The following is a 17,494-nucleotide window of genomic DNA, read 5'->3' as shown; positions in this document are numbered from 1 at the left end:
ACGTAATTAATAACGCGTCGATCAATTATACGCTTCGAATTAATCCTGATCGACGATCAAATATGTACGTTTTTCGCGACTCATTACCTCTCGTCGCGTTTCAATTTACGTTCAATTTCGATAATCTACTTTTTTTTTATTATTATTCTTTCTCGTTCAATTGATCTACTCCCTATGCCCGTCTCTCCCATAATTTTATTCTTTACCGAATGCTTTATCTGATTAAACTAGAAATTAAAGTGTTGTTGTATCTCCCTGTTTTCGCAGCCCCCGACAGTAACAATGGCCCTTGTGAGTATAAAAAATACTAGTTCTATCGGTTCTGTTGTGTTGCACTGTACGATGCTACTGCACTTACTGTCTGATTTCATGCACGTTTCGAAAATAACAACTTCGCACACCCTTTTTCTTCTTTTTCTCTTGCACCAAGTTTAACATAACACCACGACGAATCTCACCATCGCTAACCGACCCTTAAATTAAAAACTGTGATTGTTGCACGATAAGGGAATAATTAAAAATATTAACGAGCAACCAGAACGGAATTTTCGTTCTTTTATTTCATTAAAAATGATCAACGATTTTCCACGGATAAGGAAACTTTTGAAAAAGCGTAACGCTTGAATACACAAAGTTACTCTCGAAAATGGACGAGCGTTGGAAATTCCGGATCCTAACTCAAACACGAGGAAACCCGTATCATCAGAGGGGTACTCGAGACTTCCGTTCGCCGCATAGCTTCTGTGATTGCACACCTAACACTCGCGCGCATCCGGTGCTTTGAGGATCTAACCGCTTGCTAAAGATAATCACGACATCCATGATGCACGATTCCTGGTGAAAGAAAACAGGCACGATCGAACGTTTAACGACGATACAACGTTTTCAACTTCGCCGCACGTTAATCCTTTTTTTTAAATTATTTTTTTCAATTCCTTTCTTCGTGTACAGAACGGTTTCGTTCGTGCACTTTGCTCTCACTTTTACTCATCGTTTCCCTTCCAACCAGTAACTCGAACCGGTCCCATTATCTCATAGAAGCAACAACAGAGTGCTGTGTAAAACGGGCTTGGAGTACAGCGTTGCTTTAAACGCGCGGGTACGTCGTTACTTCGGAATCACTCTCGGCACAGCAATTTATCTTGAAACGCGTCTCGACGGAGGCTTATCGTCGGCACACCGTTTTGTTCGCTCTTTCTTTCTTTCCTCATCTCTTGTTTTTTTTTTTTTTTTTTTTTTTTCTCGTTTTCACTGCTGTCCGAGATTCTCGCGGCTTCACTCTGCTCGCATGGCGTGTCTGCACCTTGCGTCGCGACGATCGGTAAAAAGAAATTATACCTGTATCGTGCAAACCAGTTGCCAGGGTACAGGGTACCAGCCTCGTAACAGGTTGACTGAAGATAATTATTAGGATCGTTCGGTTCGAATTTAAATGCGCTAGGCTGTGGCCTTTGAACCCTCGATCCATTTGAATGCATGGCTCGCGCAATGCGTACGACTGAATTATCGTTAGCGTCTAACAGTCAGCCTGTTAAATTGCATACCACGACGTCGCGTCTAAAGGTGCATTCACTCTGGTAGCATACGCAAATTCATTCACGGTATTCGATCGTCCTGTACAAACGTGTTTACCACGTGACTCGCATTCATCGATGTTCCTTCTCTGATGTCCGTGAAACCGAGCAACAATCGTACAGAGTCAGTCGGAGAAAGTGGGAAAGCGATAGAAATAGGAAACGAAGGTTTTTCGGTTTCGCGCACGCTGCCCTGCATAGACTGCTTTCGGGTCCTACAATCATCTCTTCAATAAATCAGGTGTAATCTATGTGGTGGATGAGCTGGATTATGAGCAGAAGAAGCAGTACGAGCTGACGGTGCGGGCTACGGACAGCGTGTCCGGTGTGTACGCTGAGGTGCTCGTTAGTATCCTGGTGCTGGACGTGAACGACTGTCCGCCTGAATTCACTCAGGACTCGTACAACATATCGGTCTCGGAAGCGGCTCCGTTCGGCACATCCGTGTTAAAAGTCAGCTCGAGAGATAACGACACAGGTAGGCTGTTGCAGTGAACGTCGTATTTCGAGAGGTACCAATAATTATTTCACAAACAATTAACGCCTTTCTCTCTGATCAGGCATAAACCAGCAAGTACGTTACGCGATTCAAAACGACACAGAGAACAGCAGCGAGCTGTTTCACATCGATCCCGAGGAGGGTGTGATATTTCTGAAGAGGTCGTTGGACCACGAGTCTCACGAATCGCACCACTTCACGGTGATCGCGATCGATCGCGGTGTACCGAGTCTCTCGAGCACCGCTCACGTCTGGGTAACGGTCATCGACATGAACGACAATCCGCCCAAGTTCGAGCAGCCTTCGTACACGTGCTCGTTGTCCGAACACGCGGAACGGGGTCAATTCGTGACAGTGGTCTCAGCCAGCGATCCGGATTACGTGGACGAGAAGCTTACCTATACGATCGTCGGGGGAAACGAGCAGCAGACGTACAATATCGATCCGTCGACTGGTATCATTTCCTTGATAAACATGCAGAACTTTGGCGAGAAGAAATTGACGATGTTGAACGTCTCCGTTACCGACAACGTGTACACCAGTTTCGCGCGAGTCAAGATAGAGATACTGCCAGCGAACAGGCACAATCCTAAGTTTCCGAATCCCGTGGTCGAAGTGACGGTTTTGGAGAATCAACTACCAGGAAGGCTGGTGACCAGCGTGATCGCGAGCGACGAGGATTTCGGCGAATACGGCACGGTGATCTACACAATAGCCTCCGATCTGATGAAGGAGATCTTCGATATAAACAGACTGACCGGTGAGATCGTGACGAGGAAGAAACTGGACCGTGAAGAACAGAAATTGTACGAGATACCAGTGATGGCTACGGACGGGGGTGGTAGGTCGGGCTTCGTGATGGTCAGGGTGAAGGTTGGAGACGAGAACGATAATTCACCGGTGTTCCTTCTAAGAGAGTACAAGGCTAGCATACACGGTAATCTAACCGTGAACACACCGTTCCTGAAAGTGAAGGCTCAGGATGCTGACGAAGACGATGCTGCGAGAATCGTTTACTCGATATACGATCTTCAGTCATCGGAGGCAAAGGCACTGTTCGGTATCAATCCTGACACTGGGGCGCTGTTTCTTCAAAAGAGCGCGATACCATGGGGTAAGGATTTTTTTATTTTTCTTATACACTTTTCCAGGGTGTTTAATCTCGTATTTTTAATTTTCATGATATTTCAGAAAATCAATTGTTCGAGCTGTTCATCCGTGCGGAGGACAAAGGAGCCATGACTCACCACGCTGACGTACCTCTCAGCGTTTATATAATGGGACCCCAAGATATTCCGCCCCTTTTCGAGCGCAAAGAGGACAAGTTCTTCATATCCGAAGCGTCTGCAATCGGTACACCGATAACAAGACTGAGAACCGTAACAAACACCACGGTGACTTATAGAATAGTATCCGGGGACGAGGACTCGCCGCATTTCATGGTCGATTCTCACGGTCAAGTCACGTTGATCAAACCACTGGATCGAGAAACGAAAGATAACCATCTGATAGGAGTTCTCGCTGAAACGGACTCGAGTCCTCTCTTAACGGCTCTCGCCGAGATATCTCTGCAAGTGTTGGACGAGAACGATCACGCCCCTGAATTCGAGAGCAACCCTTACGGTATCATTTTAGCAGAGAACATCGAAGAAGGAACGTCGATTTTGAAGATCATCGCTCACGATGACGATTTAGGGAGCAACGGGGAGGTGCGATATTCTTTCGGCTCGGATATAGGCGAATTAGCGAATGTCTTCACGATAGACGCTTACACCGGATGGATATCGACGCTGGTTCAACTCGACAAGGAAAAACAGCCGGAGTATAAATTTCAGGTATAGTAATCAGTCGAATATTTTAACGAAGAAGATATTTTTTATTATTAATAATCTGGATGATTTAAATTTCTAGGTCGTCGCGACAGATAACGGAAATCCGAAACACTTCGCGAGGACTTCTGTGCACGTTAAATTGAAGGATTACAATGATAATCCTCCAGCGTTCGTGGACGATCGTTACGAGGCTACAGTGAACGAAGATGCTCTACCAGGCACAGTGGTGGTCAAGTTGATCACCGTGGACAAAGATTCCGACGTAAACACACCGATAGAATTCTACATAACATCCGGCGACTCGAGATCACAGTTCCAGATTAGATCAACCGGCGAGGTGTACGTAGCGAAGGCGCTCGATCGGGAGACGATCGATCGTTACGAGCTCGAAATAGTCGGGACCGATGGCAAATACGTCTTCAAGACTCGAGTAACGGTGCAAGTGTTGGATGTGAACGACAATCCACCTTATTGCCTTAGGTATCGTTACAGGGAGATCCTGTCCGAAGGTTCGCATCCGGGCACTTACGTGCTCACCGTCCTGGCGACCGATTACGACGACGAACCGAACGCCAAGCTGCGTTTCTATCTAACCGGCGATAACAACGACAAATTCTCTCTGGACAAGGAGACTGGCGTTCTGAAAACGGTCGGCCAGCTGGATCGAGAGACTCAGGCTAAATACTCGCTCACGGCACACGTTCAGGACAGGGACAAGCCATCCTGGGAATGCTCCTCTCAGCTAGAAATACTGATTTCCGATCTGAACGATAACCCACCGAAATTCACCATGCAAACGTACAGCGCCACACTGCCGGAGGACGTTGAAGTCGGCACTTTGGTGACCAAGGTACACGCCACGGACGATGACATAGGCATTAATCGCAAGATCAGATACGAGTTCATCGATTCGGCCGATGGCCAGTTCCTCATAGCCGCGGACAGCGGCATCGTAACCCTTGGCAAATCGCTGGACAGAGAAACGAAGGCCATGTATAACGTAACCATCCAGGCGTTGGATCAAGGAACTCCTCAGCTCACCAGCGTGACATCGCTGATCGTAAACGTGCAGGATATCAATGACAATCCGCCGGAATTCGCGTCCAAGGTTTACTTTTCCAAGGTGCCTGAGATCTATGCTGTTGGCACGGAAGTGGCTAGAGTTCTTGCCACTTCGAAAGACACCGGGGTCAATGCAGATGTGTATTATTCGATCGTGGGTGGAAACGAGCATAAGAAGTTCCAGATAGACGCGCGATCCGGTGTCATCACCATCGCGGAACAGTTGGATTACGAACGTGCCCGTGACTATTTCTTGACCATTCAAGCTGTCGACGGTGGTATACCACCGTTGAGTAATCATGCCACGGTGAACATCACTGTGATAGACAGCAACGACAATGCGCCGATTTTCAGCGAGGTTTCGTACAGGGCTTCCGTAAGAGAGGACGCGAAGATCGGAGAAAAAGTCACGCAGGTGGGTTAGCTTTCTGAGAATTTTATAAAATTCATATTCTTTTTAAAGGAGTTGATTATGAATTTATGTTATAATTAATATTTCAGGTATTCGCGAACGATTTGGACAGCGAAGAAAACGGAAACGTGTCGTATTACATAGAAAGAGGCGACAGACAAAAACAGTTTTCGATCGATCAGAAAACAGGACAAATCACCGTCGCTGCTCCGTTAGATCGAGAAGAAGTTAGTAGAAACTATAAATTTATTAACACGATTTACCTCGTACATATTCGTAATACAATTTTCAATTTTATTCCAGATTGCTAATTACGTGTTAGAAGTTCATGGCCGCGATAGTGGCATACCGATGCTCTCCAGTTTCGTGATGGTAAACATCGAGGTCCTAGATGCAAATGACAATCCACCGCTGTTCTCACTTTCGAATTACACCGCGGTGGTGCAAGAGGACAAGCCTCTGGGTCACACGGTGCTTCAGTTCGTAGTCACCGATGCGGATATCGAGCCGAACGCTGATCCGTACACTTTCGACTTCCGGTCTGGAAACGAGGGCGACGCTTTCAGATTGGAACAGGACGGTACACTGCGAACCGCGACCAAGTTCAACAACCGGGTGAAAGACAAATACGTGTTGCATATACGTGTATTCGACAACGGAAGTCCGCCTCTCTACTCCGACGCGTGGGTTACGATCAAGGTAATCGAGGAGTCTCAGTATCCTCCGGTGATCACTCCGCTCGAGGTAATTATTAACTCCTACATGGACGAGTATCCTGGTGGAATCATTGGAAAAGTTCACGCGACCGATCAAGATCAATACGACACCCTGATGTACAGTTTGGTTTCGTCGTCTCCGATACCGAACGATCTCTTCAAAATCGACAAGATAGACGGCACTCTGGTGGCACTTCCGCGACTCGACGTCGGCGAGTACAGGGTGAACGTGACTGTGACCGACGGTAAATTCCATTCTTATTCTTTGGTAAAAGTAAACGTCGATCTGATCACCGAGAAGATGTTGGAGAACTCTGTGATAGTCCGGTTCAGAGAGGTCAGCCCGGAGGATTTCATGCTGAGCCACCGTAAAGGATTCGTCAGAACATTGCGCAACGCTATGAACTGCAGACCAAAGGACATCGTGATCATCAGCGTTCAACCATCCTCCGATGAAGCGAACTTGATCAAATCCCGAGCCATTCGTCAGGCCGTGCACAACGACCTGGACCTGTTGTTCGCGGTGAAGAAGAGCGGAACCGCTTTGGCTTCGCCGACCTTCTATGTCTCGGAGAGTATACGAGAGGCATTGAATCAACGGATAGAAGAACTCGAGGAATCAACTAAATTAGTCGTCGAAGAGATCGTCAGGTTCAAATGCAACAAAGGCTATTGCGTTTACGGAGATTGTCAGGATAAAATCGTGCTCGACCTGACACAGATAACACCCGTGGCTACCGACGTGATGAGCTTTGTGTCGCCACGACACAAGCACAAGATGGAGTGTAATTGTAAGGAGGGTTACGCTGGTAACCATTGCGAGATGGTGGTCAACGAGTGTGCCAGAGACCCCTGTCCGCTGTTCAAAGTCTGCGTTCCTGATTCTTCGGTTCAAGGATATTCCTGTCAGTGTCCCGAAGGATTCGCAGGTCAAACCTGCGATATAGACATCTCGAAATGTCACGACGAATCCTGTTACATACCACGAAATCCGATATCCTTCAGCGGGAAGAGTTACGCTCGTTACAGGATCGACAAAGCCCTGATCAGACAGACGATCGAGGATCGTCTAAGCTTATCTCTGAGGATCAGGACGGTTCAGTTGACCGGGAATCTAATGTACGCCGCTGGCAAAGTCGATTACAATATTCTGGAAGTTGTTAACGGGGTTGTCCAGTACAAGTTCGATCTGGGAAGCGGAGAGGGTTTGGTTCGAGTGAGCAGCGTGTACGTTAGCGACGGACAGTGGCACGAGATCCAGCTGGAACGGGAGAGCAACAGTGCCAGGTTGACTGTGGACGGAAAACACGTGGCTCATGGTTCAGCCCCTGGTATCAATGATATCTTAAACCTACAATCGGACGATCTCTATTTGGGCGCTGAAGTCAGACAACATCCGTCGATTCTCGGCTTCGAGGACGTTCAGCGTGGTTTTATTGGATGCATGGACGACGTCAGGATCGCCAGGGTGTCCGTACCTCTGCACATGAGCGGTGCCAGTAGCGTGGCTGTCTTGAAACGCTTCGCGAACGTCGAATTCAGTTGCGATGCTACAACGGTTCTCGTGCCTCCAGGAATCTGCGGTTCGCAGCCTTGTCAAAATGGTGGCACCTGCAAAGATTCTGGAGGCGACACCTACGAGTGCCAGTGTCACAGCAGGTTCGCAGGGCTAGCTTGCGAGATCGACACCGATCCCTGCGCATCTTCGCCCTGTCTTTACGGTGGTCGTTGCAAGATCGTGCCAGAAGGGGGTGACTACTCCTGCGAGTGCGTTGGGCCGAGTCTCAGTGGCAAACGTTGCGAGTTTGGAAGGTATTGCAGTCCAAACCCGTGCATCCATGGCGGTGTGTGCGAAGAGGGCAACAACGGACCGATATGCAAATGTCAAGGCTTTATGGGCGATCGTTGCGAGACCGACGTGAACGAATGCGATACCAATCCGTGCACCAATGGGGGCACTTGCGTCAACGAGATCGGAACGTACAGATGCGTTTGTCCTCCAAATATGACCGGCTTGAACTGTGGCAATCCTGCGTATTCAACGCCGATTATATCAAGCCATTTCAACATCACCTGGGAACAATTAATGTGGATCGGCGTCGCGGTAATCTTGAACGTCTTCCTCATCATCATATTCCTCGCGTTCCGACGCATCAGGATGAAACGCACCAGGGCGCGTGCGAACAACATCAACAACGAGACCAGGAAGCAGATCGTCCTAAACTCGGCACGACCTCACGAGCACGAGTTCAAACGCAGCTCGAAATTGAGTAACCTGGAAGTGATACAGGTATTTTTTTGCTTAATCACATAGACGAGTGTACTTTGATTTGCCAGCACTTAAGAAAGAACCGCATGCTTTTCATCGTTCTTTCGATTATACGCCAGTGGTAGACGATTATTTAGTACAACGTTATTCTCGCGTGCCGTTTTTTTCTTTAGTTTGCGATCATCAGTCAATCGATATTCCTCCCTTATCCTACGAGTGACGCGTGGGTTGAGTTTAAGGTTTTTCGTGTGATTCTTTTTTTGCAGAGAGAACCTCCCCAATGCCCACCTCGCCCTGCATCCTACACTCCTAGCTCGAACAACGAGCCGGCACCTTACAGTAACTCGGCGGCTGTTGCTCTAAATAATTTAGACACCTTGCGAAGTTACGGTAGTGCCGGTGACGAGCTGGAAAATTTCCCGCCAGATTATTTGAGAAATCTGAATCGTACCACTCCCGTACCACCTCCGTCCTTAACCCTCGCTAACCCAGTCGGCGGAAACGCTACAGGCAGCGACACGGATAGCCTTCATAAGCCGAGCTGGCAAGAACAGATGCAACTAGCCTCCTTCATCACCGACACGACCAAGATAAAGAATGGTGAGTAGTATGCGTCGCTGATTCCCCGATTCATCGTAGCTTCTTACTTTTGTTTTACGCTTGCCGCATGCATCGTGGGTGGATTTAGCTTTCATCCTTTCAATTTACTACTTCGATCTCCGTGCCTCCATTTTCCTCTCTTCAACTTCTTATTCTTTTTCTCTTGCGTATGTCTCCTACGTCTCTCGTATCTTATCGAAAGATTAATGATTTTTCATCTTTCAATATTTTCTTCCTTACTCTTCGTCCCTCACCTCCTCTCTTTTAATACGAATGACCAACAAAGTATGCTGACTTGGGCGTGTAGCGAATTGAATTAACATTGGTGTATCGTATTGTGTGCGCTAACAGACCTGAAACGAGCGAGCCCAGTGGTACCAGAGCTGACCACTGGAGGACTTCTACTAAATTCTTCTCGACGTGTGCCTCATGGAGGTGGGACCTCCGTTGCCTCCATGACGTCCATCGAGGATGATCCTCGTATTGTCGGTGGTAAGTCCGAGATAGTGTATGCCTGAAAGAAGCAACTACATATATATATATTATACCTAAGTATACATATATACATATTATTTTGGGTCGCTTCGCTTGTCGCTATCCCCCTATCTCTATCGGGCAGCCTATCTTTTTTTTATCCTTCACCGTACACCGCTTCTCTCTTCAACTCCGCAACGCGACGCCCAAATCGTCGCATGTAGCGTGTCGGAGTACAGTTGTTGTCTGCAATGCTTTTAGGGTATCACTGGGACTGTTCAGACTGGGTCAGGCCAAGTCAAAACCCCTTGCCTAATATCACGGAGGTGCCTGGAAGCGAAGTACCAGACTCGTCCAGTTTCCACAGCAACGAGAGTAACGAATCAAACACTCATCAGTTACCGTCAGGTGTGTACCGGGGATTGCATGCGTGATAGACAGGGAATATTTATTTATAGTGTATAATAGAACCAAAAAAAAAAAAATCGGTTTTATTTTATCAGCTATGTTTATTAAATGACGATACGATCTGTTTCCAGTGCACGGCTCTGTAGATCCAACGAGGGACATCGAGACGTTGAACGAAGACCAGGAATCGGAATACGTCGGTGATTCGGAATGCGGGACCGAGTTTTCCGAACAGTATCAGTGCGCTGAAACGCAGCGTCTGAATCCTCTGGACAGCGGTGGCGAGGGTGAATACAAATACAAAGGTTCCGAAAGTTATCTCCGTCATCCGAACTCTTACCTGCCGCATTATAATATTCACACGGACACGGAGAACGAAACGAATCCGTTGAATGGACGTCTTAGCACTCTAGAATCCGACGAGGAGGAAGATGATGTAGTGCCTTATGGTTTCCCAAGCAGCCGACGGAATCGATGCCACAAGGGGGACGAAGCGGATGAAATCGGTTCGGTGATCACCACCCTCGAAGAAAGAAATTCTTTGTTAGGTGGTGCCACGAGTAACAGCGATTTGTCCACCAATCTGTGCGAAATAGACGATTCAGAATACGAGATTGCCGATCAGAAGAGTAACGGCCGGCTGTGGTTGTCGGGGAACGGTATCACGCAAACCTCGGTGTGACAAAGAGTGGTGCCACTACTTGAATACAGACTGAACGTGATGATGATGATGACGGTCGTGTTTTACTGTACTTCTTGAGAGTGTCAGACAGTGCGAATGTTTGTGAGTAATACAAGGAATTTTCTTTTTTTTGTACATACGTATATATATATATATATATATATATTATTATTATTATTATTATTATTATTATCAATACCGACGGAGAGAAAGAAGATATGAATGTGTACAGAGGCAGCTATGAAATATAAGGAAAAATGATAACGCTCGAGATAGTTAAACGGTATGAGAACTTCTTGTACAGTACCGAGCATGGTAGGCTTTCTTACAGAAAATGGCGATATAGGGAAGGAGGACCCCCTCGATGATGTACTGTGAGCCAACGATGCTTGGTGTTGCACATCGTACCTCAAAATCTCCTATGTAGGTAGAGCTTAGGTACTAACGTACTTAATTCTGCGATCCTCGAAAGAATTATATTGAAACCGACGGGTGAAAATCAACGTGCATACACATATTTGGGAGCAATTCTTAATTTTCATTTGTATAGAACGAACAAGCCATTTCTTTCAACGATCGAGACATCGATCGTACATTGTATTTAACCAGAAGTTTATTTGATAAACGTTGCATTTCGACAGTTTTTAAATGCTGTGTGGACCATTCAGAGTTTCGTAATCGTTCTTTTCATTTGAAACATCTTTATAATTCTACCAAAGGGGATGAGGTTTAGTTCAAAAGCAAAAGGATATATTGTATGTATAAAATTAAAAAGAGGTATACAAGGTGTTTCAAAAAAATATGTACAACGTGACAATCGTGAACTCTTCGCGATAGGAAAAATTGAAAAAGTTCATTACCATTTTTGAGCATCAATTTTTACGAAGTATTTGTAACTTTCATGGTGTAGATCCTTTTTCGAGACACCCTGTATATATACATATATATTACGGCAATTATACGCAACTATTACAAGTAAGAAAATGATCTTGATTAAGGATAAAAATTTGTTACTCGAGGAAGGTAAATTTAATCACGACCGCGTTGTCAGACCAATGATTATTATTTATTGACCTATCGTTTAAATTTTTAAACGTTATCCGCAGCTATGATTCCACCGCAACAAAAGTAATGAAAAAGAAAAAAAAGAATGGTACATATAGGTACATTTATGTATTTTTACTATTTGCTAACCGACTTTATTTTGGTTACATACGAAATCAACAGACGGACTACTTAATAATAATAGATATAAGTATCGCATAGTTTAGCGAGTAAATGAATTGACTCTAGTGAAGATGAAGGAAAAAAGAAAAGAACATTGCTCTGCTTCTAGGGCGAATATATGTGCATGTTTGCTGACGTTTACTGCAGCAACAAAGCACGATAGTTAAAAAAAAAAAGATATGAAATATTTTTACTGTGATGATAATAATGTTTATACAATGATCAAATACTATGAACTGTACGATAATGATTGTAATATTAACTATCCAATGGTTTTTTTTTTTTTTTTTTTTTTTTTTTTTTTTTAAAGGAAAAGGAAATTAAGGAAAGGTGGAAGACAGTAATTCCATTTCCGCGATGTATGTATGCTAAGTCAACGTTCCGTTCGTTCAAAGCCTCCTTTTATTGTTTTCTTTTCATTCTTACTTGAAACTTCTCCTTTCGTTTGGTCACCATCATCAGTTCAACAGATATAGAATTGCATACATGGTGCTACTACTACTTACATCACGCTTTAACACTTTAATCTACTTGATAAGACTGCTCGGCAATGTGGATTGTACGCAACTCATCATCATTAATGCTCTTAATCATCAACTACCATCATTCTCACACTGTTACTTTCAACGACAAAGTCCAAGTAAACGAAACATTTTTTATAAACTGCCAATTAATTTTTAATGCCATACTGTTATTTCTGTGCCTAATAGTTTTTTTAAACAATGAGTACTTCCAAGGTGAAAAATATTTTGTTGAACGAATAATCTAGTGGCAGCTTTATTGGGAGAGGTGTACAGGTGTTTCTTTTCTTTTTATATAAACGTAGAATTCTTTTGGCAAAATCACTGTTTATGTTCCTGTTCTGTAAAGGATGCTAGCCATCTTACTCATACTTAGTGGGATAAAAAATGAGTAAGCCACATTTTTAAAGTAATAACGCGAAACAGGGTGACTTCTTTTTGTGTTGACCAAGAGGAAAAGAAGAAATGATCGTCTCTTTTTTCTGTTTTTAATGTAAGTTTCGTAATCGGCTGTGCCTCCCCTCTCTGAAATTTCAGTGCAACACTCACGTGGATACAATTGAACTTAGACAATTTATTCTATATTAGAATGAAATAAAAATATTGTACAGTTTTAACTTAAACGAATTGTATCGGAAACAACATCGATAGCAATGATAATTTCAGTTTGCGTCGAAGCACAGCAAGCCCTCTTTTTAACCGTTAAGACTTAATTATAAATTTCTTTCTTGCGAGTCAATAACGAGGACACATTTGGTTAAAGACTGTTGAAACGATGTGAACAAGAACGATCCGTTTATAAATATGGTATTAATCGATCTTTGTAATCACGTCGATGTCGTAAAATGTTTGGTTGTAACCATAAGAGAAAAGAGAATGAGCTATGTTTTATTTCATAAAGCTTCCGAACGATATTAGCAATATTATGTTTTGAACGCGATAGATTCTTGTAATTAGTATTTAATGATTTAGTCTGATTAACAAACTTAACAATCGGAATTGATCGGGAGAATACGTATTTCGTTGTTTTTTTTTTTTTTAATTATTTGAACTACTTATCGTCAACCCTTTGTACTTGGTTATTAACTTACAAACTAATAAATAGTTCCACTTATTTCTTATTTTATAATAACTTGCCATAATTACGCAAAGACGAGAAGGTAGAAAAATGAAACAGGAAAAAAAAGATGTGGGTACAACTTCCAAATTTGTTACAACTCTTTAGCCCTGCTAATAGGATACATATCGATATCATGAACTCCTTCAAACAATGAGGAATCTTGACTTGTTATAATTAGAAGGCTATAATTAATTTGTACAAGATCAACCTATTGTAATAAAGAACACAATCTTGCCTACATTTTGTATTATTATATTGATTTCAAGGTTGACCTAATATTTTAGTTATAATCAAAGGAATAAAACAACGTACCATATAAATACAATAATATTTATTTCCTTCTAAGTAACATAAACTTTTTTCTACAAAATAATTTGTACGAATAAAAAAATGTTTTATAATTAACAAATATTTATCTTATTCGAAGAACAGGTATGTATATACAGCGTCGTCATAACTTCTTAAAGTAGACTTTAGTAACCATATCGAACTAATATTTTTCTAATGCTTCAGTCAATAATTCATTCATCGAGGCTACCAGTAATCGTGGATTATCAATCAAACCAGCTTCAACCATACTATTGGTAAATAACTGAAATAAATTGGAGAAAAACGAATTAGAGTAAATAGATACGCAAGTATTTGAAATTATTAAAAATGATGACAATATACCTGTTTTATAAGAAGGTCGGCTAATTTAGAATTCGTATTTGTTAAGCTACAAAGCTTTTTAACAATAGGATGATTAGGATTTATTTCAAATGATGGTTTAAGCAAGTGATATAACGCGTCATCTTTTAATTGGCGAGTTTGTATGCGAGTGAAATGCCTCGCACTTGCCAAATCTTGAACCGTGATCACACATGGATGCGACTCTAGTCGATTAGTTATCTTAACGTCATGTGCTTTTCCTGCTAAAACCTTTTTCATATAGTTCAAAAGATTACTAATTTCGCCTTGATCAATAATACCTAGAGAACATTAAAACCAATTAATTAAAAATAATTTAAAAATACACGAAATAAAAGTCACTTACCAGAACTGTCAGATTTACTTGAATCCGCTTCACGCATCTCTTCTTCAATAGAAGTTAAAGTATAAGATTTATAGTTTCTTAAGTGTAAGAAAATTACATCATCGTGTGCCTCGTAACAAAACAATACTTCGATATTACGTTTTTTTAGTGATTCATAATAGGGGGACTGTTCGGCTAAGGACCGGCTAAAATTATAAAATACAAATATTGTACACATTGTCTGCACATTCTCTTTACACACATAGAACAACATTTTTTTCTACCTTGGTGCTACAAGATAATTTATCTTTTTCTGATTTGGGGATATTCGTTTACAATAATCGTCGAGACTAATTACTTCTCCTGGTGCCGTTGCAGATGACTCGAATCGCAAAAGTTTCGCTATTTCTTCCTATAAAAATAATGCGATTAGTAAAACTGCGAAGCATGTACAAAAGTTTTATAGTTATTTTAAAGGATTACCTTTTCCTTCTGATTATCGGTGCTTATAATGCCTTCTTTCAAGAAAATACTATGGTCTTTATAAAATTTAATGTACTCTTCCGGTTGTTTCTGAGACCGTTCATGCAAATATTTTAAAACTCGTGCCGTTAAAACATTTCTTAATTTTCTGTAATTTTAAAAAGTTAGTTAAAGTGAAAGTTAAGATAGATGAGTACATTAAAGTAGAAATCATTTTTAGTTCCTTACCCAATCAAAGTACTATTCTGCAATAATTCGCGACTTAAATTAAGAGGAATATCTTCAGAATCAACAACTCCTTTGATAAAACGCAACCATTTCGGTAAGATATTTTCTGCTCTGTTTTTGATTAAGATTTTACGACTGTATAAAGAGACACCGCTCGTATCGTTTTTAATGAAATCGTATAATGGTGGTTTTTCTTCCGGGAAATATAACAAGGCTCTAATATTAAGTGGAGCGTCGGTCGTGTAATGTAATACGAATCGAGGTTTATCGAAACAATTTCCGATAAATCTATAGAATTCTTCATGTTGAAGCGGTGTGATATCTTTTGGATCGAGCATCCACAATGGCTAAAAAACGAGAAAATACATAAACAAATATTCACATATATTAATATATATATGATAATGTTAAAAATTTTACCTGAATAGTATTAACTCTTCTACCATTTAAATAAATCGGACAACCGATAAAGTTGCTATACTTCGTAATAAGACGATTTACCGTATCTTCATCGCTAAATTCTCGGCAATCGGCTTTCAGATGTATAACAATTTTTGTTCCTGGTTGAACTCCTTCAGCTTTCGCAATTTTAAAAGTACTGGAACTAAATGAAAAAAGAAGGTTTTACTAATTTATAAGAATTAATAATATTTGTAAATTACAGGATATTTGTTTACCCATCAGAAGTCCAGCAAAGACCTTCAACATCTGGTGCATATGATTTTGTAAATACTTCCACTTTATCAGCAACCATAAAGGTACTGTAAAAACCAACACCAAACTGCCCAATAATTTGAGATGCATCACCAGCATCTTGCTTTTCTTTCAATTTTTCTAAAAATGCCTGTATTGGGGAAAAAAATTGTTATGTCAGAATACCATAAAATATAATTTACTTATATATATTTTACTTCACTTACTCTAGAACCAGATCTAGCTATTGTTCCTAGATTTGAAATTAATTCCTCACGGGTCATACCAATTCCTGTATCCTGAATTGTAAGAGTCCTATTTTGTTTATCAGTAGCAATGTGAATTTCTAAATTTCTACTGCCAATAATTTCTGCTGCTTTACCATCAGTTAACTGCATGTATCTTAGTTTTTCAAGTGCATCACTTGCATTAGAGATTAGTTCGCGAAGGAACACCTCTTTTTCTGAATATAAGGATTTTGCAACAATTTGTAGAAGCATTTGTGTTTCTGATTGAAATTCATGTTTATCACTTTCACCTAAAAAGAAAGAAATATTACATGAAATATAATTTTATGGGAATGCATACAGAAATAAACCTGTTATAGTTACCTATAACTTTCTCTGCATCTTTTATAATATTGTGACTTTCTGTTGTCTGTGTTGCAGCTTGAGAGGATAGGTATCTGACTGAAGTACCTGCTAAAGCTGTAACAAAGACATAAAAATCAGTAGACAATAGTAAGAAATACATGCAACTTCAACCATAAACCTGAATCGGTTAAGAAAAATAAATAAAGTATGAATAATAAACATTCTAGTATACAAACCAACAAATTGTTGACATTGTTTTTCCAAAATCTTTCTTTCTAAGTGCCGACTTAATGGTCTTGAAACGTTTCTTCCGCATTTAATCGCAAGTCTCAGTCTAAAAGCGGTAGCCATGCTTTCGAAATTACCAGAACCACTGACTACAGACAGTGACTACAGGGACTACAGATGCAAAAGACTGGACATGCCTTTCGAGGGGTCATGATTTAAGGGGTCCCAGACACCCCAAGATAAAACGAATTTTGTACAAATCTAGTTTCAGGTCAGCAGGGGTCGGTATAGTCATAACCAAGAATCGAAGCCGAATGCTGCAGAACCGAGAAACAGAATAACAAGAGGTAAGTTTCTACTATTCAACGATTCTTGGTTATGACTGTACCAACCCCTGTCGACCTGACGTTCAGTCGTCGGTGCTGGGCGGGTTGCAGGTTTCCGGCACATTTTATTCGAATTTTTAAACGTTAATTACTGGAAAATAAAGCCGCAAATGCTATTTCGTTATTCTTGATTTTCGTCTTATTTTGATCCCTAGAATCACCCCTTAAAATTTTGCCCATCTGTTGTCGAACACTCTGTATATTATATATTATTTATAAATATTGTAAACCGAGTTCCTTTTCTTTCTCTTATTCCTTCCGGCTAGCTTCATGTAGGTAGCTAAAGGAATACATATACCCTTATTTTATTTTCTGCTTTCATTTAATTTGCGGTAATTATCTTCTTAGCTTATTAACTCCTTAGGAGGATAAACGTGTTGATTTTATTACTTCCGTCTGCACCCTTTATATCTCTGATTCCACTATATCTCTACACCCTTATTCTTTTCATCCATACATTCCTTACATCTCT

At 41.6% G+C, this 17,494-nt stretch overlaps 2 protein-coding genes across 10 annotated transcripts in view; one reads left to right on the top strand and one right to left on the bottom strand.

The window, feature by feature from the left end:
* The window catches only part of kug (FAT atypical cadherin kugelei), a 291,242-nt gene extending 279,788 nt beyond the window's left edge, over positions 1 to 11,454 (top strand). For 2 of the 9 annotated variants that reach the window (XM_034339665.2, XM_034339662.2), the window contains 11 exons: positions 268 to 291; positions 1,816 to 2,052; positions 2,135 to 3,187; positions 3,265 to 3,908; positions 3,985 to 5,382; positions 5,469 to 5,606; positions 5,683 to 8,385; positions 8,631 to 8,964; positions 9,316 to 9,456; positions 9,700 to 9,846; positions 9,978 to 11,454. In XM_034339665.2, coding sequence (XP_034195556.2) covers positions 268 to 291; positions 1,816 to 2,052; positions 2,135 to 3,187; positions 3,265 to 3,908; positions 3,985 to 5,382; positions 5,469 to 5,606; positions 5,683 to 8,385; positions 8,631 to 8,964; positions 9,316 to 9,456; positions 9,700 to 9,846; positions 9,978 to 10,528 — 7,370 coding nt within the window. In that variant the 3' untranslated portion in view covers positions 10,529 to 11,454. Of the gene's footprint in view, positions 1 to 267; positions 292 to 1,815; positions 2,053 to 2,134; positions 3,188 to 3,264; positions 3,909 to 3,984; positions 5,383 to 5,468; positions 5,607 to 5,682; positions 8,386 to 8,630; positions 8,965 to 9,315; positions 9,457 to 9,699; positions 9,847 to 9,977 lie in introns of those variants that run through there. The other 7 variants (XM_034339666.2, XM_034339664.2, XM_034339663.2 and 4 more) reach the window with 6 other exon arrangements.
* A 2,258-nt stretch (positions 11,455 to 13,712) lies between these two features.
* Trap1 (TNF receptor associated protein 1) lies at positions 13,713 to 16,791 on the bottom strand. Its single transcript, XM_034339672.2, has 11 exons — positions 16,645 to 16,791; positions 16,427 to 16,522; positions 16,043 to 16,353; positions 15,800 to 15,966; positions 15,543 to 15,726; positions 15,123 to 15,469; positions 14,895 to 15,042; positions 14,696 to 14,823; positions 14,433 to 14,617; positions 14,069 to 14,367; positions 13,713 to 13,988 (listed from the first exon to the last, which is right to left on the bottom strand). The coding sequence occupies exons 1-11, from the start codon at positions 16,757 to 16,759 to the stop codon at positions 13,887 to 13,889; spliced, it is 2,082 nt and encodes a 693-aa protein (XP_034195563.2). The 5' UTR covers positions 16,760 to 16,791; the 3' UTR covers positions 13,713 to 13,886.
* Between the last annotated feature and the right edge of the window lie 703 nt (positions 16,792 to 17,494).

The sequence above is a fragment of the Osmia lignaria genome, chromosome 10 (assembly GCF_051020975.1).
Source record: "Osmia lignaria lignaria isolate PbOS001 chromosome 10, iyOsmLign1, whole genome shotgun sequence".
Lineage (NCBI taxonomy): Eukaryota > Metazoa > Arthropoda > Insecta > Hymenoptera > Megachilidae > Osmia > Osmia lignaria.
The sequence above is the reverse complement of the archived record's forward strand: the minus strand, read 5'-3'. Positions and strand labels throughout refer to the sequence as shown.